The 13,129-nt window shown below is 40.7% G+C and overlaps 1 protein-coding gene across 5 annotated transcripts in view; it reads left to right on the top strand.

Moving 5' to 3' along the window:
- hmgxb3 (HMG box domain containing 3) overlaps window positions 1-13,129 on the top strand; it is a 77,034-nt gene that overhangs the window by 40,422 nt on the left and 23,483 nt on the right. For 3 of the 5 annotated variants that reach the window (XM_078551064.1, XM_078551062.1, XM_078551065.1), the window contains exons 12-16: window positions 28-128; window positions 1,784-1,936; window positions 3,815-4,113; window positions 11,525-11,652; window positions 12,198-12,329. In XM_078551064.1, coding sequence (XP_078407190.1) covers window positions 28-128; window positions 1,784-1,936; window positions 3,815-4,113; window positions 11,525-11,652; window positions 12,198-12,329 — 813 coding nt within the window. Of the gene's footprint in view, window positions 1-23; window positions 129-1,783; window positions 1,937-3,814; window positions 4,114-11,524; window positions 11,653-12,197; window positions 12,330-13,129 lie in introns of all 5 variants that reach the window. The other 2 variants (XM_078551066.1, XM_078551063.1) reach the window with 1 other exon arrangement.

The following is a 13,129-nucleotide window of genomic DNA, read 5'->3' as shown; positions in this document are numbered from 1 at the left end:
TGTGTTTTTCATTTTTGTTATAGACAGGATTAAATGTTGCCACGGAGAATGGGTCACCTCAAACCAGTGCAGCTCCGGTCAAATCTGTGTGCCTGACTCTTCCGAAAACAAACAAAGCAAGTGCCTTTGTAAGTACCTTATGGACAATGAAAGAAGATTAGAATTTTGTTTTAGCTTTTTAACTAGTGTCACTGTTTCCTTAATAAGAGCATCCATCATCCTCCAAAGTATGGTTTTTTCATCATTTGTTATTTTGCAGCCTTATTTTAAAAAAGGGATCCCCACCCATTTTACAGATTTGACTTCCAGTTGAGCCCCAGATAAAGAGCCAGAAGCTGAGGCTAGGAGGAATGTTAGGGTCAATCTCTGACCTGAGGCGGATTTGTCTGATCCCAGGGAAGGACTTCAGCTTATCGGGAAAGCACTCCTGCTCCACAAGCAAATACACTTTCCTTCTTCCCAAATCTCTCTTAGCCCCCCTTAAACTGAGGAATTTCCTAGAAAGGTTGGCTGGCCAGGGTTAAATTTGCAAAGCAAGTTAAATCTGAGGCTACCAGCTTCAAAAATATTAATATAAATATTAAAATTTCCAACCAGTCTTCAAGGAGTGGGTTGGTTGCCCTTCCCTCTGTCCCACCTACGTTAAACCTGGAAATGGGCGGGTTGGAATTGACATTTTAAAATTTTAACACCCCGTGCCCCCGATCGGGTCCACCCCGCCATTTAATGTGGGCAGGCCAATTAAGGCCCGCCCAGCGTGACATGCGCCCAGAAGCGCTGTGCACTCGCTGTGCGGTGTTTGGGGGGTGGGGGGTGGATTCCCAGAGTTGGGGCCTGCGCTCTTTCGCGCATGTGTGCGAAAGAGCGCAGAAATCTCCCTGAGGCACAGAGGTGCCTCGGAGATTAGTTTAAGGTTTAAAAATTTAAATAAAGGAAAGAAAATATTGTAAGACATGCCCCCTCATGTGAAGGCATCACATGAGCTGGAACATATCAAGAAACATTCATAAAAAATTTCTTTAATTTATAAACCCTTCATGAAACCTCATCCCACCCGTAGGTGAGGTTCCATGAAAAATTCAAAGGCTGCCTGGGCTCTTCGCCTGCCCGCCAACCTTAAGGTTGGACGGACAGCTCAGTTTATTACTTCAATTGATATTTAAATGGCCTTAATAGGCCTTTGACAGTTCAACGGGCGTGCAGCCGACTCGGCTGCCTGCCCGCTGAACTGAAAAATCTAAATGACGCGCAGTGATGTCAGGACGCATGCCTGACGTCACCCTGCGTCATTTTACGCCTCGGCAAGTGGGCCCTGCCCCCACTTACCAAGCCGAAAATTCTGGCCACTATTTTTGATGGGTTTAAATTCATTTCTCTGTCTCTGCTGAGTAGAATAATAGTAATTTTCTTTATTGTGATGGTGCTAAAGGAAAGTCAGTGGTGAGGTGAGTAATCAAAAGGTGAACTTTGCTCCTCCCTGTGGGAAAGTACCCATCTATTCAGCAACTCTACTTGATGGCACAGCTGGCATCAGTAGTACACCATGTAAAAGAAACCAAGTACCTACTGTACATGGCGGAGTACCTAGGGTTCCAACGGTGGCATGCTTCTTCATACCTTGTACTGCGCTTATTTTATGACCAATGAGCTTGTGGATTCTCTTCCCTAAAAGTAATTCTGAGTATACTATATGACTCCTTATGAAGCCTTCTGTATTTAAATTTCTAGTTGTGGCATGTTGCACCTATAGTCTGCTTAATGTAAGTTTTGATGTGTTCTTAAGGACCTAGGTTTGGCAACTTGCAGAGGTAAAGGACGATGTAAAAATCCCAAATGTTCTTATGTCTACATGAACCGGTACAAACCAGGAATCTGTCCAAAGTGTGGCTATGACTTCACAAGAGACAAACAGGATATAAAGCCATCAAAACCTGTTGTGAGTATTACTAAATCTAATAAAGCATGCCCTCTTGTTGGTTTTAAAATATAATGCTGCAGTAAACTATCCCAGATGCATTCAAGAAATTCATTACCGTTCTGACATACGCTTGGCCCAATCTATATGAAAGTTAAAATCCCCCATTAAAGCCACTCTGCTACATGTTTGTGTAATCTCAACATTTATGTAATATATCACTTCACAGCTGCTCCCCAAAGGGCCTATACATATCTCCCATTACAGTCCCAAATCGTTTCTATTTCTTAATTTTACCCATAAAGTTTTCACTGCTGGCTTATCTCTCATTATATCTGCTCGTACCATTAAGTGATTTCATCTTTAAGGCTACTTTTCCCCCTCTGCCATTTTCCTTAAAAACTGGCACTTTTAGTTCCCAGCCATGACCAGTAACAACCAGCTTTTGGTAACAGCTTTGATACAGCTTCGTTGCTGGGCCATCTCAGAAACACTTAAAAATCCTCCATATTGCTGTGGCTCTGGAGTCACAAATAGGACAGACCAGGTAAGGATGGCAGATTTCCTTCTCTAAAGGACATTCGTGAACCAGATGGGTTTTTCCCAACAAACTGGTAGTTTCATGGTTATCATTACTGATACTAGCTTTTGAATTCCAGATTTATTTAATTTGAATTTAAATTTCCCAGCTACCATAGTGCGATTTGAACTGTTACCAAAATCTAATTTTGCATGGACTGCAGCAGTTTGAGGCACTTCTGAAGGGCAATCAGGGATTGTTATTAAATGTTGGCCTTGCTAGCGACACCTACATCCCATGACTGAACGGGGTGGGGGGGAAAATGCACAACAAAAGAGAAGTATTTTGGCACAGATTATTCATTCAAACCTCTGAATTACTAGCCCTTGTATCCTAAATCTGTCCTCACTATTGATTAAGATCAATAACTACCACTTATGCAATTGCTAGCTGCCTTTAAGACATTGATTGAATTTTTTTTAAATTGGTGATCTGGTGTGACTAATGAGCACACATTAATTGTTCTTTATTATGCCTCAAACCACATTGTCACAATACCATTGTTGATGGTATTGTTCTGAACTTGAGTGGTGTGTTACTTGAAGGCGAACTTGATGCTGTTTCCATGTGCCTGCTGCCCTTGTTCTTTGAGGCCACAGGTTCAGGAGGTGCTGTTGAAGAAACCCTGGCAAGTTGCTGCAATGCGGTATGTAGATGGTACACATTGCAGCTGTGGCGCATCAGTGGTGGAGGGAGTGAATGCTTAAGGTGGGGTAGGTGAGGTCTCATTTGGGTTGCTTTGTTCTGGATTATTATGGTAGTGTACCTGTTTCTGTCATCTTGGGTACAATTTTAACTCCACCCGTCTGGCAAAACCCAAGCGGGTAATCATTGAAAATTGCCTAGGTTACTTACCCACCTAAAAGTTAGCAGGATCCTACCATCCACAAAGTTGACCTGTCCTGAGCAGGTGGCAAGTTCACCTGCCCAAAGCCAGTGGGGTCCTTTACATGTCTTGTCCCATTCATATAATTAGGACACGACTGCAGTTTTGTCTTGACTTGAAACAGAAAGCCCCATGGTGCTCTCCTGCCAAGCCAGCCTGGGACAGAAAAGGCCATAAAAGGTTGGGTTTTTTCCCCCACTTTAAAAGGCCACGGGGAAGATGAGAAAGAGCGTGTATTCACAGTTAATTGAAAAGTATCAAACTTCTTGCAGCTTGAAATGACACTGATTTGTAGGATGATGTGTCCATTGAGATGAAGATAGAGCTAGAAAATAAAATTGAAAGATGTTCAAGATATTGCACACAGCTTCTGTTTGCTCTTTGTTTGGTTTATATATTTTTAAAGATATATAGTTTTACATTTTGATTTCAGATAAATAGTGCACTTTCGTTGGGTCTGCTGAATCCAGAGGAAGGGCTAACTCAAGCCTCGAAAGATTTACAGCGCCAAACTACATTACTGCTGCTCAGGAGGACAGTTCAGATCCCTGAGAATGAGGCTGAACTTCATGAAATTTTTAGTCTAATTCAGGAAATGAACAGCTCACGGTTGATATTGTCGACAGTAAACGAGACCATAACACTTGAACAAAATTCATGGCCTAATTACTTTGAATCTTCAGCTACCATCTGTGGCCTGTGTGACAGCCAGTTGTTCAAGGGTGGCCACAAGTAAGGATCTTTTTACTACTTCAATGTTGTTATTTATTAGTTTTAAGTGTTGTTAAACAGAGCAGCAACTGGCATGCCTTGGAATTGTGAAGCAAATGTTTGTATCTGCTAATGCTCTCTTGCCATACTACTGCGGGAATTGAGCAGAAACCAGTTGCTTCCCCACAAGGATCAACAATCACTCCTGTGAAATTGTGTAAAATACTTTAGATTTTAAGTTTTTCAGAAGCTGCATGCCAGATTGCAATGTGTTTGCTAAAAAGCACACCTTCCATTTGTAGTCTTCTGCCAACCAGTTATCTACAATACATTGAAAATCATGCACACAAGCATGCACTTCATGAAAGCATCACACTTATTTCAGATCATGCTTTAGCCACCATACTTAGGGGTCATTTTTTTAGTCTTCCTTGTGAGTCACCTTGAGCAATACCAGGAAGATATATTTACAATGCTAAATAAAAACTGAAATTATAGTTTTAAAATATATATACTAAAAATGAGCTGTAGGGAGCCAATGTTCAGCTTGCTACATTTCAACATTAAAAATAGGACACTGGCAGAATGTGGGTGAAATGGGATTGAAAGCTTTTTTGCCACTGAGATGGTGCTCCACATTTGTTTTAACAGCAATTGGTTAAGGTGTCCACTTGTCTCAGGCACACATCTCATTGATAAATGTTGTTTGGGCGCCCATACAGGACCCTAAAAAATGTAATAATTCAATTCTCCTCTTAAAGCCTTATTTTGCTTAAGGGTCGCAGACAGGTTTCCATTAATGCGTTTCTGTGATTGATCATCACTGCATGGGAGGCGGGAGGTTTCATGCTCAAGTTTTATTTATTTGTCTTCTAATATCTAAACACCTTTTCATATCTACTCAGTTGCTTCTGCAGACAGACCGACTAATTTTGAGAGCTTGGTGCATAATGAGTCTGGAACACAAACCCATGTCCTACCAGTCCATAGCACACTGCTACATGTTGCACCACCCAAGTTGCTCAGAACATCTTAAAAGCAGGAAAAGAAAATAAAACTAGCTTGTAAATGGCTGGTGACCAACAAAATTGATCCTTGACCATTGAGGACAATGGAAATCAAAATATAGCATGTGATGCTGGTAGAACAGCATGTACTGGAGCACTCGTCGACCTTTAAGGTTTTGGCCACTGAACATGCACTGTGCATGTATGCACAAGTGTACTGTAATTAAACACTAACCAATTACTGAACTGTGCTGGACCAAGAAGCCAACTCCTTCTATGATCTCAGGAAAACTGGGCAGTGCAGTAATTATAAACAAAGAGCATCTCCATTTGTTCACAGGGAGATATGATGTTTAAAAACAAAAACGAACTGTTCATATACAAATTAATAATAACTTATTTTGTGCCTGAGGCGAAACGGAAGAGTTATAATGTGGGAAAATGTGAGGTCACTTACTTCGGTAGGAAGAATAGGAAAGCAAAGTATTATTTTTAAAATGAGACTACAGTATATTGCGGTACATGGCGACATGGGTGTCCTGTACCTGAAACACAAAAAGTTAGCATGCAGGTACAGCAAGTAATTAGGAAAGCAGATAGAATGTTGGTTGGCCTTTATTGCAAGGTGGATGAAATAAAAGAGTAGAGAAGTCTTACCATAACTGAAGTGGACGTTGTTGAGACCACACCTAGAGTACTGCGTACAGTTTTGTTCTCCTTATTTAAGGAGAGATAATTAGAGGTGTTACAATCCTTCTAGAGATTTAAAAGAAAGGAATTCTTGTGACACCAATGGAAAGAAAACTGATGGACGAGATTTCACTTTTTAAAACTTTTACTTTAACAAACCAATTAAAATCAAACATAATTCAAGCATTAATTGACAGGTGAGAGATATTTCAAATAAAAAGATAGATTTCACTTTAAATAGTTGATACAACAAAGATATGTCTCAAACAAAAACAGAAAATGCTGGAAAAACTCAGCAGGTCTAGCAGCATCTGTGGGGAGAGAAGCAGAGTTAACATTTCAAGTCCGTATTACCCTTCTTCAGAGCTCTGAAGAAGGGTCATACGGACTCGAAACGTTGACTCTGTTTCTCTCTCCACAGATGCTGCTAGACCTGCTGAATTATTCCAACATTTTCTGTTTTTGTTTCATATTTCCAGCATCCGCAGTATTTTGCTTTTATAAATATATGTGTCTCATTGTTACATATGAACATACGAGCAAGGAGCAGAGTAGGCCTTTCAGCCCTTCGAGCCTGCCCTGCCATTCAATGAGATCATGGCTGATCTGACTGTAATCTCTTGCCTCCCCCAGTAACATTTCACTCCATTGTTTATCGAGAATCCGCCTACCTCTGCCTTAAAAATATTCAAAGACTGCTTCCATTGCCTTCTGAGGAAGGGAGTTCCAAAGACACTCTACCCTTTGAGAGAAAATATTTCTTCTGATCTCTGTCTTAAATGGGCAACCTCTTATTTTTAAACAGTGGCCCCTAGTTCTAAATTCTCTCACAAGGGGAAACATCCTCACCATATCCACACTGTCAAGACCCCTCAGGATCTTACGTTTCAATCAAGTTGCCTCTTACTCTTCTAAACTCCAGTAGATGCAAGCTTAGCCTGCCCAATCTTTCCTTATAAGACAACCTAGCCATTCCTGGTATTAGTTTAGTAAACCTTCTCTGAACTGCTTCAAATGCGTTTAAATCCTTAAATAAGGAGACCAATATTGTATGCAGTGTTCCAGATGTGGTCTCATCATTGCCCTGTACTACTGAAACATAACCTCCCTACTTCTATATTCAATTCCTCTCGCAATAAACAATTAAATTCTATTAGCTTTCCTAATTACTTGCTGTATCTGCATACTAGTCTTTTGTGATTCATGGACTAGGACATCCAGATCCCTCTGCATCTCAGAGCTCTGCAATCTCTCACCATTTAGATAACTAGCTTTTATATTCTTCCTCCAAAATGGACAATTTCACATTTTTCCACATTATACTCCATTTGCCAGATCTTTGCACACTCACTTAACCTATCTATGTCTGCTTGTAGCATCTTATGTCCTCTTCACAACTTACTTTCCTACCTATCTTTGTATCATCAGCAAATTTAGCCATCATACCTTCAATTCCTTCATCCAAGTCATTTATATAAATTGTAAAAAGCTGAGGGCCCAGCACTGATCCTTGTGGCTCACTACTAGTCACATCCGGCCAACCGTTACCCTCTGTTTCCTGTTAGATAGTTACAAGTACTCGCATCCTCTGGCACAAAAATGGAACGTGCAACCTCTCAGTCTTTTCAACTTGGACTCCGGTACGTAGGATCTCTCACTTCTCACTCAATAGATTTGACCCTCAAATCAATTTCATTGGCAGCTGTATTCCATCTGAAGTCTGATACCCGAAAAACACACCCTTGAAGAACCTTCCCAGCTTGTCTCACAACAGTCTTGATGGCACAAAATGCCTAGAAGCTCCCTTCTCAGAACCCTTTGAGCAGTCTGATTGGCTCAGGTGAATCTGAAACAGCAGCAGTAGAGGTCTTGCCGAATCCACTTCCCCTGATTCCTCTGTCTTCAGTTCTCTGTCTTTTCCAATTGTATAACATACACAATAACACATTCCCTGCTCTAGTCTCAGAGTCTTCTCCCTGCTTTTTCACCAGGATCTTTTCTGAACTGCAGGTTCTGTTCTGCACACAGATAACTGTCTTTCTGGGTCTTGAGACCAGTTGTAATTTGATAATCACTTAGTTCCCTGTTTGCATTTTGCTTCAGCTCCATAGCAACCTAGATCACGAGCACTTCCCAGAAGTTTAAGTACACATTGCTAGAATTTTCTTAGTTTCACTTTGATCGTAAAGGTACACCACACACATTGACTTTTCCCAAAGCAAAACGGTCATCACACAGGCAGTTCAGAGAAGGTTTGTGAGATTGATTCCTGGGATAAAGAGGTTACCTTATGAGGAAAGGTTAAGTAGGTTAGGCCTGTACTCAGCGGAGTTCAGAAGAATGAGAGACAATCTTACTGAACCATGTAAGATTATTAGGGGACTTGACAGGTGGTGGGAGGATGTTTCCCCTCATGGGGGAATCTAGAACTGGGGGCATAGTTTACAAATAGGGCTCGCCCATTTAAGCTGGAGATGAGTAGGAAGTTCTTCTCTCAAAGGGATGTTAATATCTGGAATTCTCTGCCCCAGAGAACTGTGAAGGCTGAGTCATTACATATGTTCGGGGCTGAGAGGGACAGATTCTTGAACTAGAGGAGAGTCGAGGGTTATGGGGAACAGGCAGGAAAGTGGAGCTGAGGCCAAATCAGATCAATCATATTCTTAATTGAATGGCAGAGCAGGCTCAAGAGGCCAAATGGCCTACTCCTACTCATTTCTTATGTTCTTCTGATCTGGTACTTCTTTCAGTGAGAGGTCATTCTGTCCTGCAAGATGATTTTTTATCTCGCTGTTATGCTTGTTGCCAGTCCGTGTGTGCACAGAGATGGATTTCTGTTGCTTTCTCCAACAATTTTTTTCCCTTGTCCTTGCGGTTGTGCAGATGCCGTTTCCTTTTGGTACCTGGCCATATCACTGTCATGGTCAAGTCTAGACTATGCTATTCGATATGGAGAGGCATCTCAACCAAAGAGTGACCAACTGTGAGCGTTCATGAGTATTAATCTTTGAAATACAGATAAAGCTTAATTTTCAAAGCATGTGCCTTTCTGCTACTTTGCAACCTACAATGTTTATTATCTGTAAATTTGGAATGGGGAGTACTTTGCAAATGCACAACATTAACCTGTTGATTCAACATTGGAAGACCAAGCACTTCTGCATAAGGAAGAGATAGCTTGAGAAACAGTCATATTAGTCTGTTTCAGAGTGACATTGATAGAGGCCTCGCCAAAATGACCTTGATAGCCTCTTGGTTAGTGTCATGAAGCTATTAATGTATATAATATTATTGGGAAATATTGTTCTTTTAAAATAGAGGTTTAGTCTGTGGGTATGTCTTAATTGGATTAAAGCCAGCTAGTCTGGGTGCTTTGATATGTACTAGTTTTGAGATGTAAGAGAGGTAGAATGCATTTGCATTTTTTGGAATAGTGCATTCAAGAAGGGGAGTGAATTCTGGCACCTAGCTAGCAGAGACCAAGCAATTTGTTTATATTTCTAATAAAATAGGTACCATGAAAGGGGCCTTATTGTTAGAAGAGGTGGAGTTCAAAGGGGCTGGTGATACAATGAGAATTTACATTCAGTGAGATGTGCTGGGTATAACGGACAGCAGTTTTGCGTGTGCAGGGCAGAGGCAGTGTAAGATCAAAACAGCTGTAAGCCTAAAACTGTCTCCACAGGAACCAAAGTGAAAGGAACCTCATTTTGAATTTGTAAGGGGACTGGACAGAGTAGATAGGGAGAAACTCGTGAAAGGATTGAGAACTTGGGACACAGATTTAAAGTAATTGGCAAAAGAAACAAAAGCGATATGAGGGAAAACTTTTTCACACAGCAAGTGGCTAAAACCTGGAATGCACTGCCTGAGAGTGTGGTGGAGTCAGGATTCAATCGAGGCATTCAAGGGGGAATCAGATGATTATTTGAAAAGAAACAATCCGCAGGGTTACATGGAAAAGGCAGGAGAGTGGCACTAGGTGAAATGCACATTTGGAGAGTCGGTGCAGACAGGATGGGCGGAATGGCCACCTCCTGCGCTGTAACAATTCTGTGATTCTGTATTCGCTATGTGAACCCTTCTCTAAAGTTGCATTGTCTGCTCAGAGCTGTCTTACTATGTTCTAAAGACTGTACAGTCATAGTAATAATCTGCTTGAATTATAAATTGCATGTAAAATAGACTTTATTTTTACATTTTGTTTATAAACTGTCAAAATTACTTTACACTATTTATTTTAAATAGTTTGAATTAAAAAATGCCAGAAATGTCTGGCATTTAGAGATCATTCAACATTTTTCTGATATTTCAAACATACACCAATAGATGGCAGTATCCTTTCTATTCAGTGTTTAGGGCAGTGTTGAGGCTATTCAGGTTCATTTCTCTACTTCGGTTTCAGCTTTGTGATGTGTCTGGATGCCTACCATATTGTATATTTATATGCACTTTTGTTGAACCCTGTCCTGTGGGAGCGTTTTACTTTTGCTGAGCACTTTTGGATGCAGTCCTTAGTGTTCAGCTGCTAGTTTGTACTGCATTTTTCATTTAACTGTACTCAGACCCTATAATGTGATTCAAAAAGAATGCAGGAAGTTAATTTGGGGCTCATCAAGAGCACAGATTTGTGTGTCGTGTACGAAATACATAAGGTTATGTTCCCCTGTCACTTCCCACAAAATGTACATCAATTTCTCTCTATCCACCCTTGCTTTTCATTTAAAAATATTTTCTTCAGGTTTCCTTGCTTTCCAATCACTGAATCAGCAAGTGGCTGGGATGGATGAGAAAGAATGTCCCAGGGGCCTCTTTTGAAAATTTTCCCTTGATGATGGTGGGGGTGGGGAGCAAAGAGAGATTAATGTCCTCTTTACATTAGTCAGTGCTCCCGTGGTATGTATATGCAGAGGGGTAAATGGCTTCTGACCTGGAGTCCATACATAATACTGAGCAGTTGAGATCTGAGCTAGAGAGGCCAGGTCTACAAGTGACAGTACAATTTTCTACATAAGTTGACACAAATTTTTGGGGTGGCAAATTGTCAAACTCAAGATCATTTTTGCTATCTCAGTGGTACCTGTGTTTAAAATCACATTACATTTTGCCAGTGTAGTGCACTGGAATGTCAATCCCGCCTTGTTAGAGTCCTAAGGCAGCTTTGTATCTGAGGTTCTTCACCATAACTTCAGCCATGTTGTTGGGGACACAATGAGGAAATGGCAAGATCCTTCTAATGGAGAGGAGGAAATCAATGGGATAGTTGCCTGGATTTAGCAACCAGTTGAGAAATGTGCAGGCATTAATGGGCTTATAGTAAGTTAACAACTCATAATTAAACTGAAGAGTTAAGTGCAGAGTAATAAACCTCTCCTGTGCTCCAAAAACACACAAAGCAATTATTTTAATTAATGGCCATCAATTTATATGCCGCAGAAGTAAATAAAACAGTGTCCCTTTGAAATGAATTTATTTCATGTACAGTTAATATAGGAGCCTGTTGCATACAGCCTTGTTGTGCCAAAACATTAGTAAGTGGTTTGAGCTGTAGGGAATACTGGGAAAAGAAACAGAATTCCCAACATTCCTCACCCAACAGATATTTTCAATCCTGATGGCTCATTGATCATTCCTGTGCTGTGATTTCCTAAATCTTAATTTTGTTGCTTAACCTTACAAATACAATTAGAATGGAACATCACATTGCTGATGATGCATTTTTCTTTTTGTTCTAGCTCAGTAGCTGGCCCTGAGGAATGCTGGCTGTTGACAGAAAGCCAGTTCCAGGTGGTTATAGTTCAGGCGAAAATCTGCTTGAATCCCCACTGTCTCGCGCTTCATAACTTCACGGACATCAGCTCAGGTAAGAGCTTAATGCTGCACCTGGAGTCAGTGAACAGCAACATAGACAGTTCAATGTCATTATCACTCAATCTATATTTCATTACTTTTGATGTACTCACTGGAAGTTCCCCTCCAAGGCACGCACCATCCTGACTTGGAACTATATTGCTGTTCCTTTACTGTCGCTGTGTCAAAATCCTGGAACTTCTTCCCTAACAGCACTGTGGGTGTACCTACAGCACGTGGACTGCAGCGGTTCAAGAAAGGTGGTCACCAGCACCTTTTCAAAAGTAATTAGGGATGGGTAATAAATGCTGGCCTAGCCAGCGATGCCCACATCCCATGAATGAATTTTTTAAAAACGAATAACTAGCGCGGTGGACAGGCCTTTAAACTATGAGTGAATAAAAAAACCTTTTTAGTTTGTACTTCTAGACTAGTCATGCACAATTTCTCATTGCTATAATTCTTAAAATCTAGCAATTTTCAGAGGCAAATGTCTGCTGTTTTTCAATAAATTTTAGAGAATTCAAGAATTCTAGTAATTAATACTTGCTTTTCTAGGTTTATTTAATATCGGAAACAAGCTTTTGGTCAGTTTGGACTTGCTGTTCAAAATAAGAAACCACATCAAGCTTGGGGAAGATCCAAGGGATGTGACCACTCCCATACTGAACTCTGTTCAAAAATTCACAGGTAGGTTTAATAGTTTTTGTGCGGTTTGGCTTCAGGTGGCCTTGATTCTATTATTGAAAGGTAGCCAGGAGACTCTGGATAATCTGATTTATTACCTTATTTTAAGTTGCAGCATTGCAATCCTGTGGTACTATTTTTCTGCTTTGAGATGTCTTGTGAGATATATCCCTTTATTTTATGTAGTTACTTTCACTTTAATTTTCAGAACACTTGGGCTGTGTACTATTTTTGTTTGGAGTTCCTGGATAAGATTTGTTGTGAAATCTTTTTGAACAGTTAAATTGAAAGCATGATAGTAGTTCTAATGCTTGTATGTTCAATGTTGGAAGCAAATGGGCATATTAGTGAGGGGCAGCATGCTTTTGTGAAGGGGAGGTCGTGTCTCACTAACTTGATCGAGTTTTTCGAGGAAGTGACAAAGATAATCGACGATGGAAGGGCAGTGGATGTTATATACATGGATTTCAGTAAGACCTTTGACAAGGTCCCTCATGGCAGACTGGTACAGAAGGTAAAGTCACACGGTGATCAGAGGTGAGCTGGCAAGATGGATACAGAATTGGCTTGGTCATAGAAGACAAAGGGTAGCAGTGGAAGGGTGCTTTTCTGAATGGAGATCTGTGACTAATGGAGTTCCACAGGGATCGGTGCTGGGACCTTTGCTGTTTGTTGTATACATAAATGATTTGGAGGAAAATGTAACTGGGCTAATTAGTAAGTTTGCAGACGACACTTAAGGTTGGAGGTTGCAGATAGTGAAGAGAATTGTTAAAGGATACAACGGGATATAGATCAGTTGG

Source organism: Cetorhinus maximus, chromosome 10 (genome assembly GCF_964194155.1).
Source record: "Cetorhinus maximus chromosome 10, sCetMax3.hap1.1, whole genome shotgun sequence".
Lineage (NCBI taxonomy): Eukaryota > Metazoa > Chordata > Chondrichthyes > Lamniformes > Cetorhinidae > Cetorhinus > Cetorhinus maximus.
This window is presented reverse-complemented; position numbering and strand designations above follow the sequence as displayed.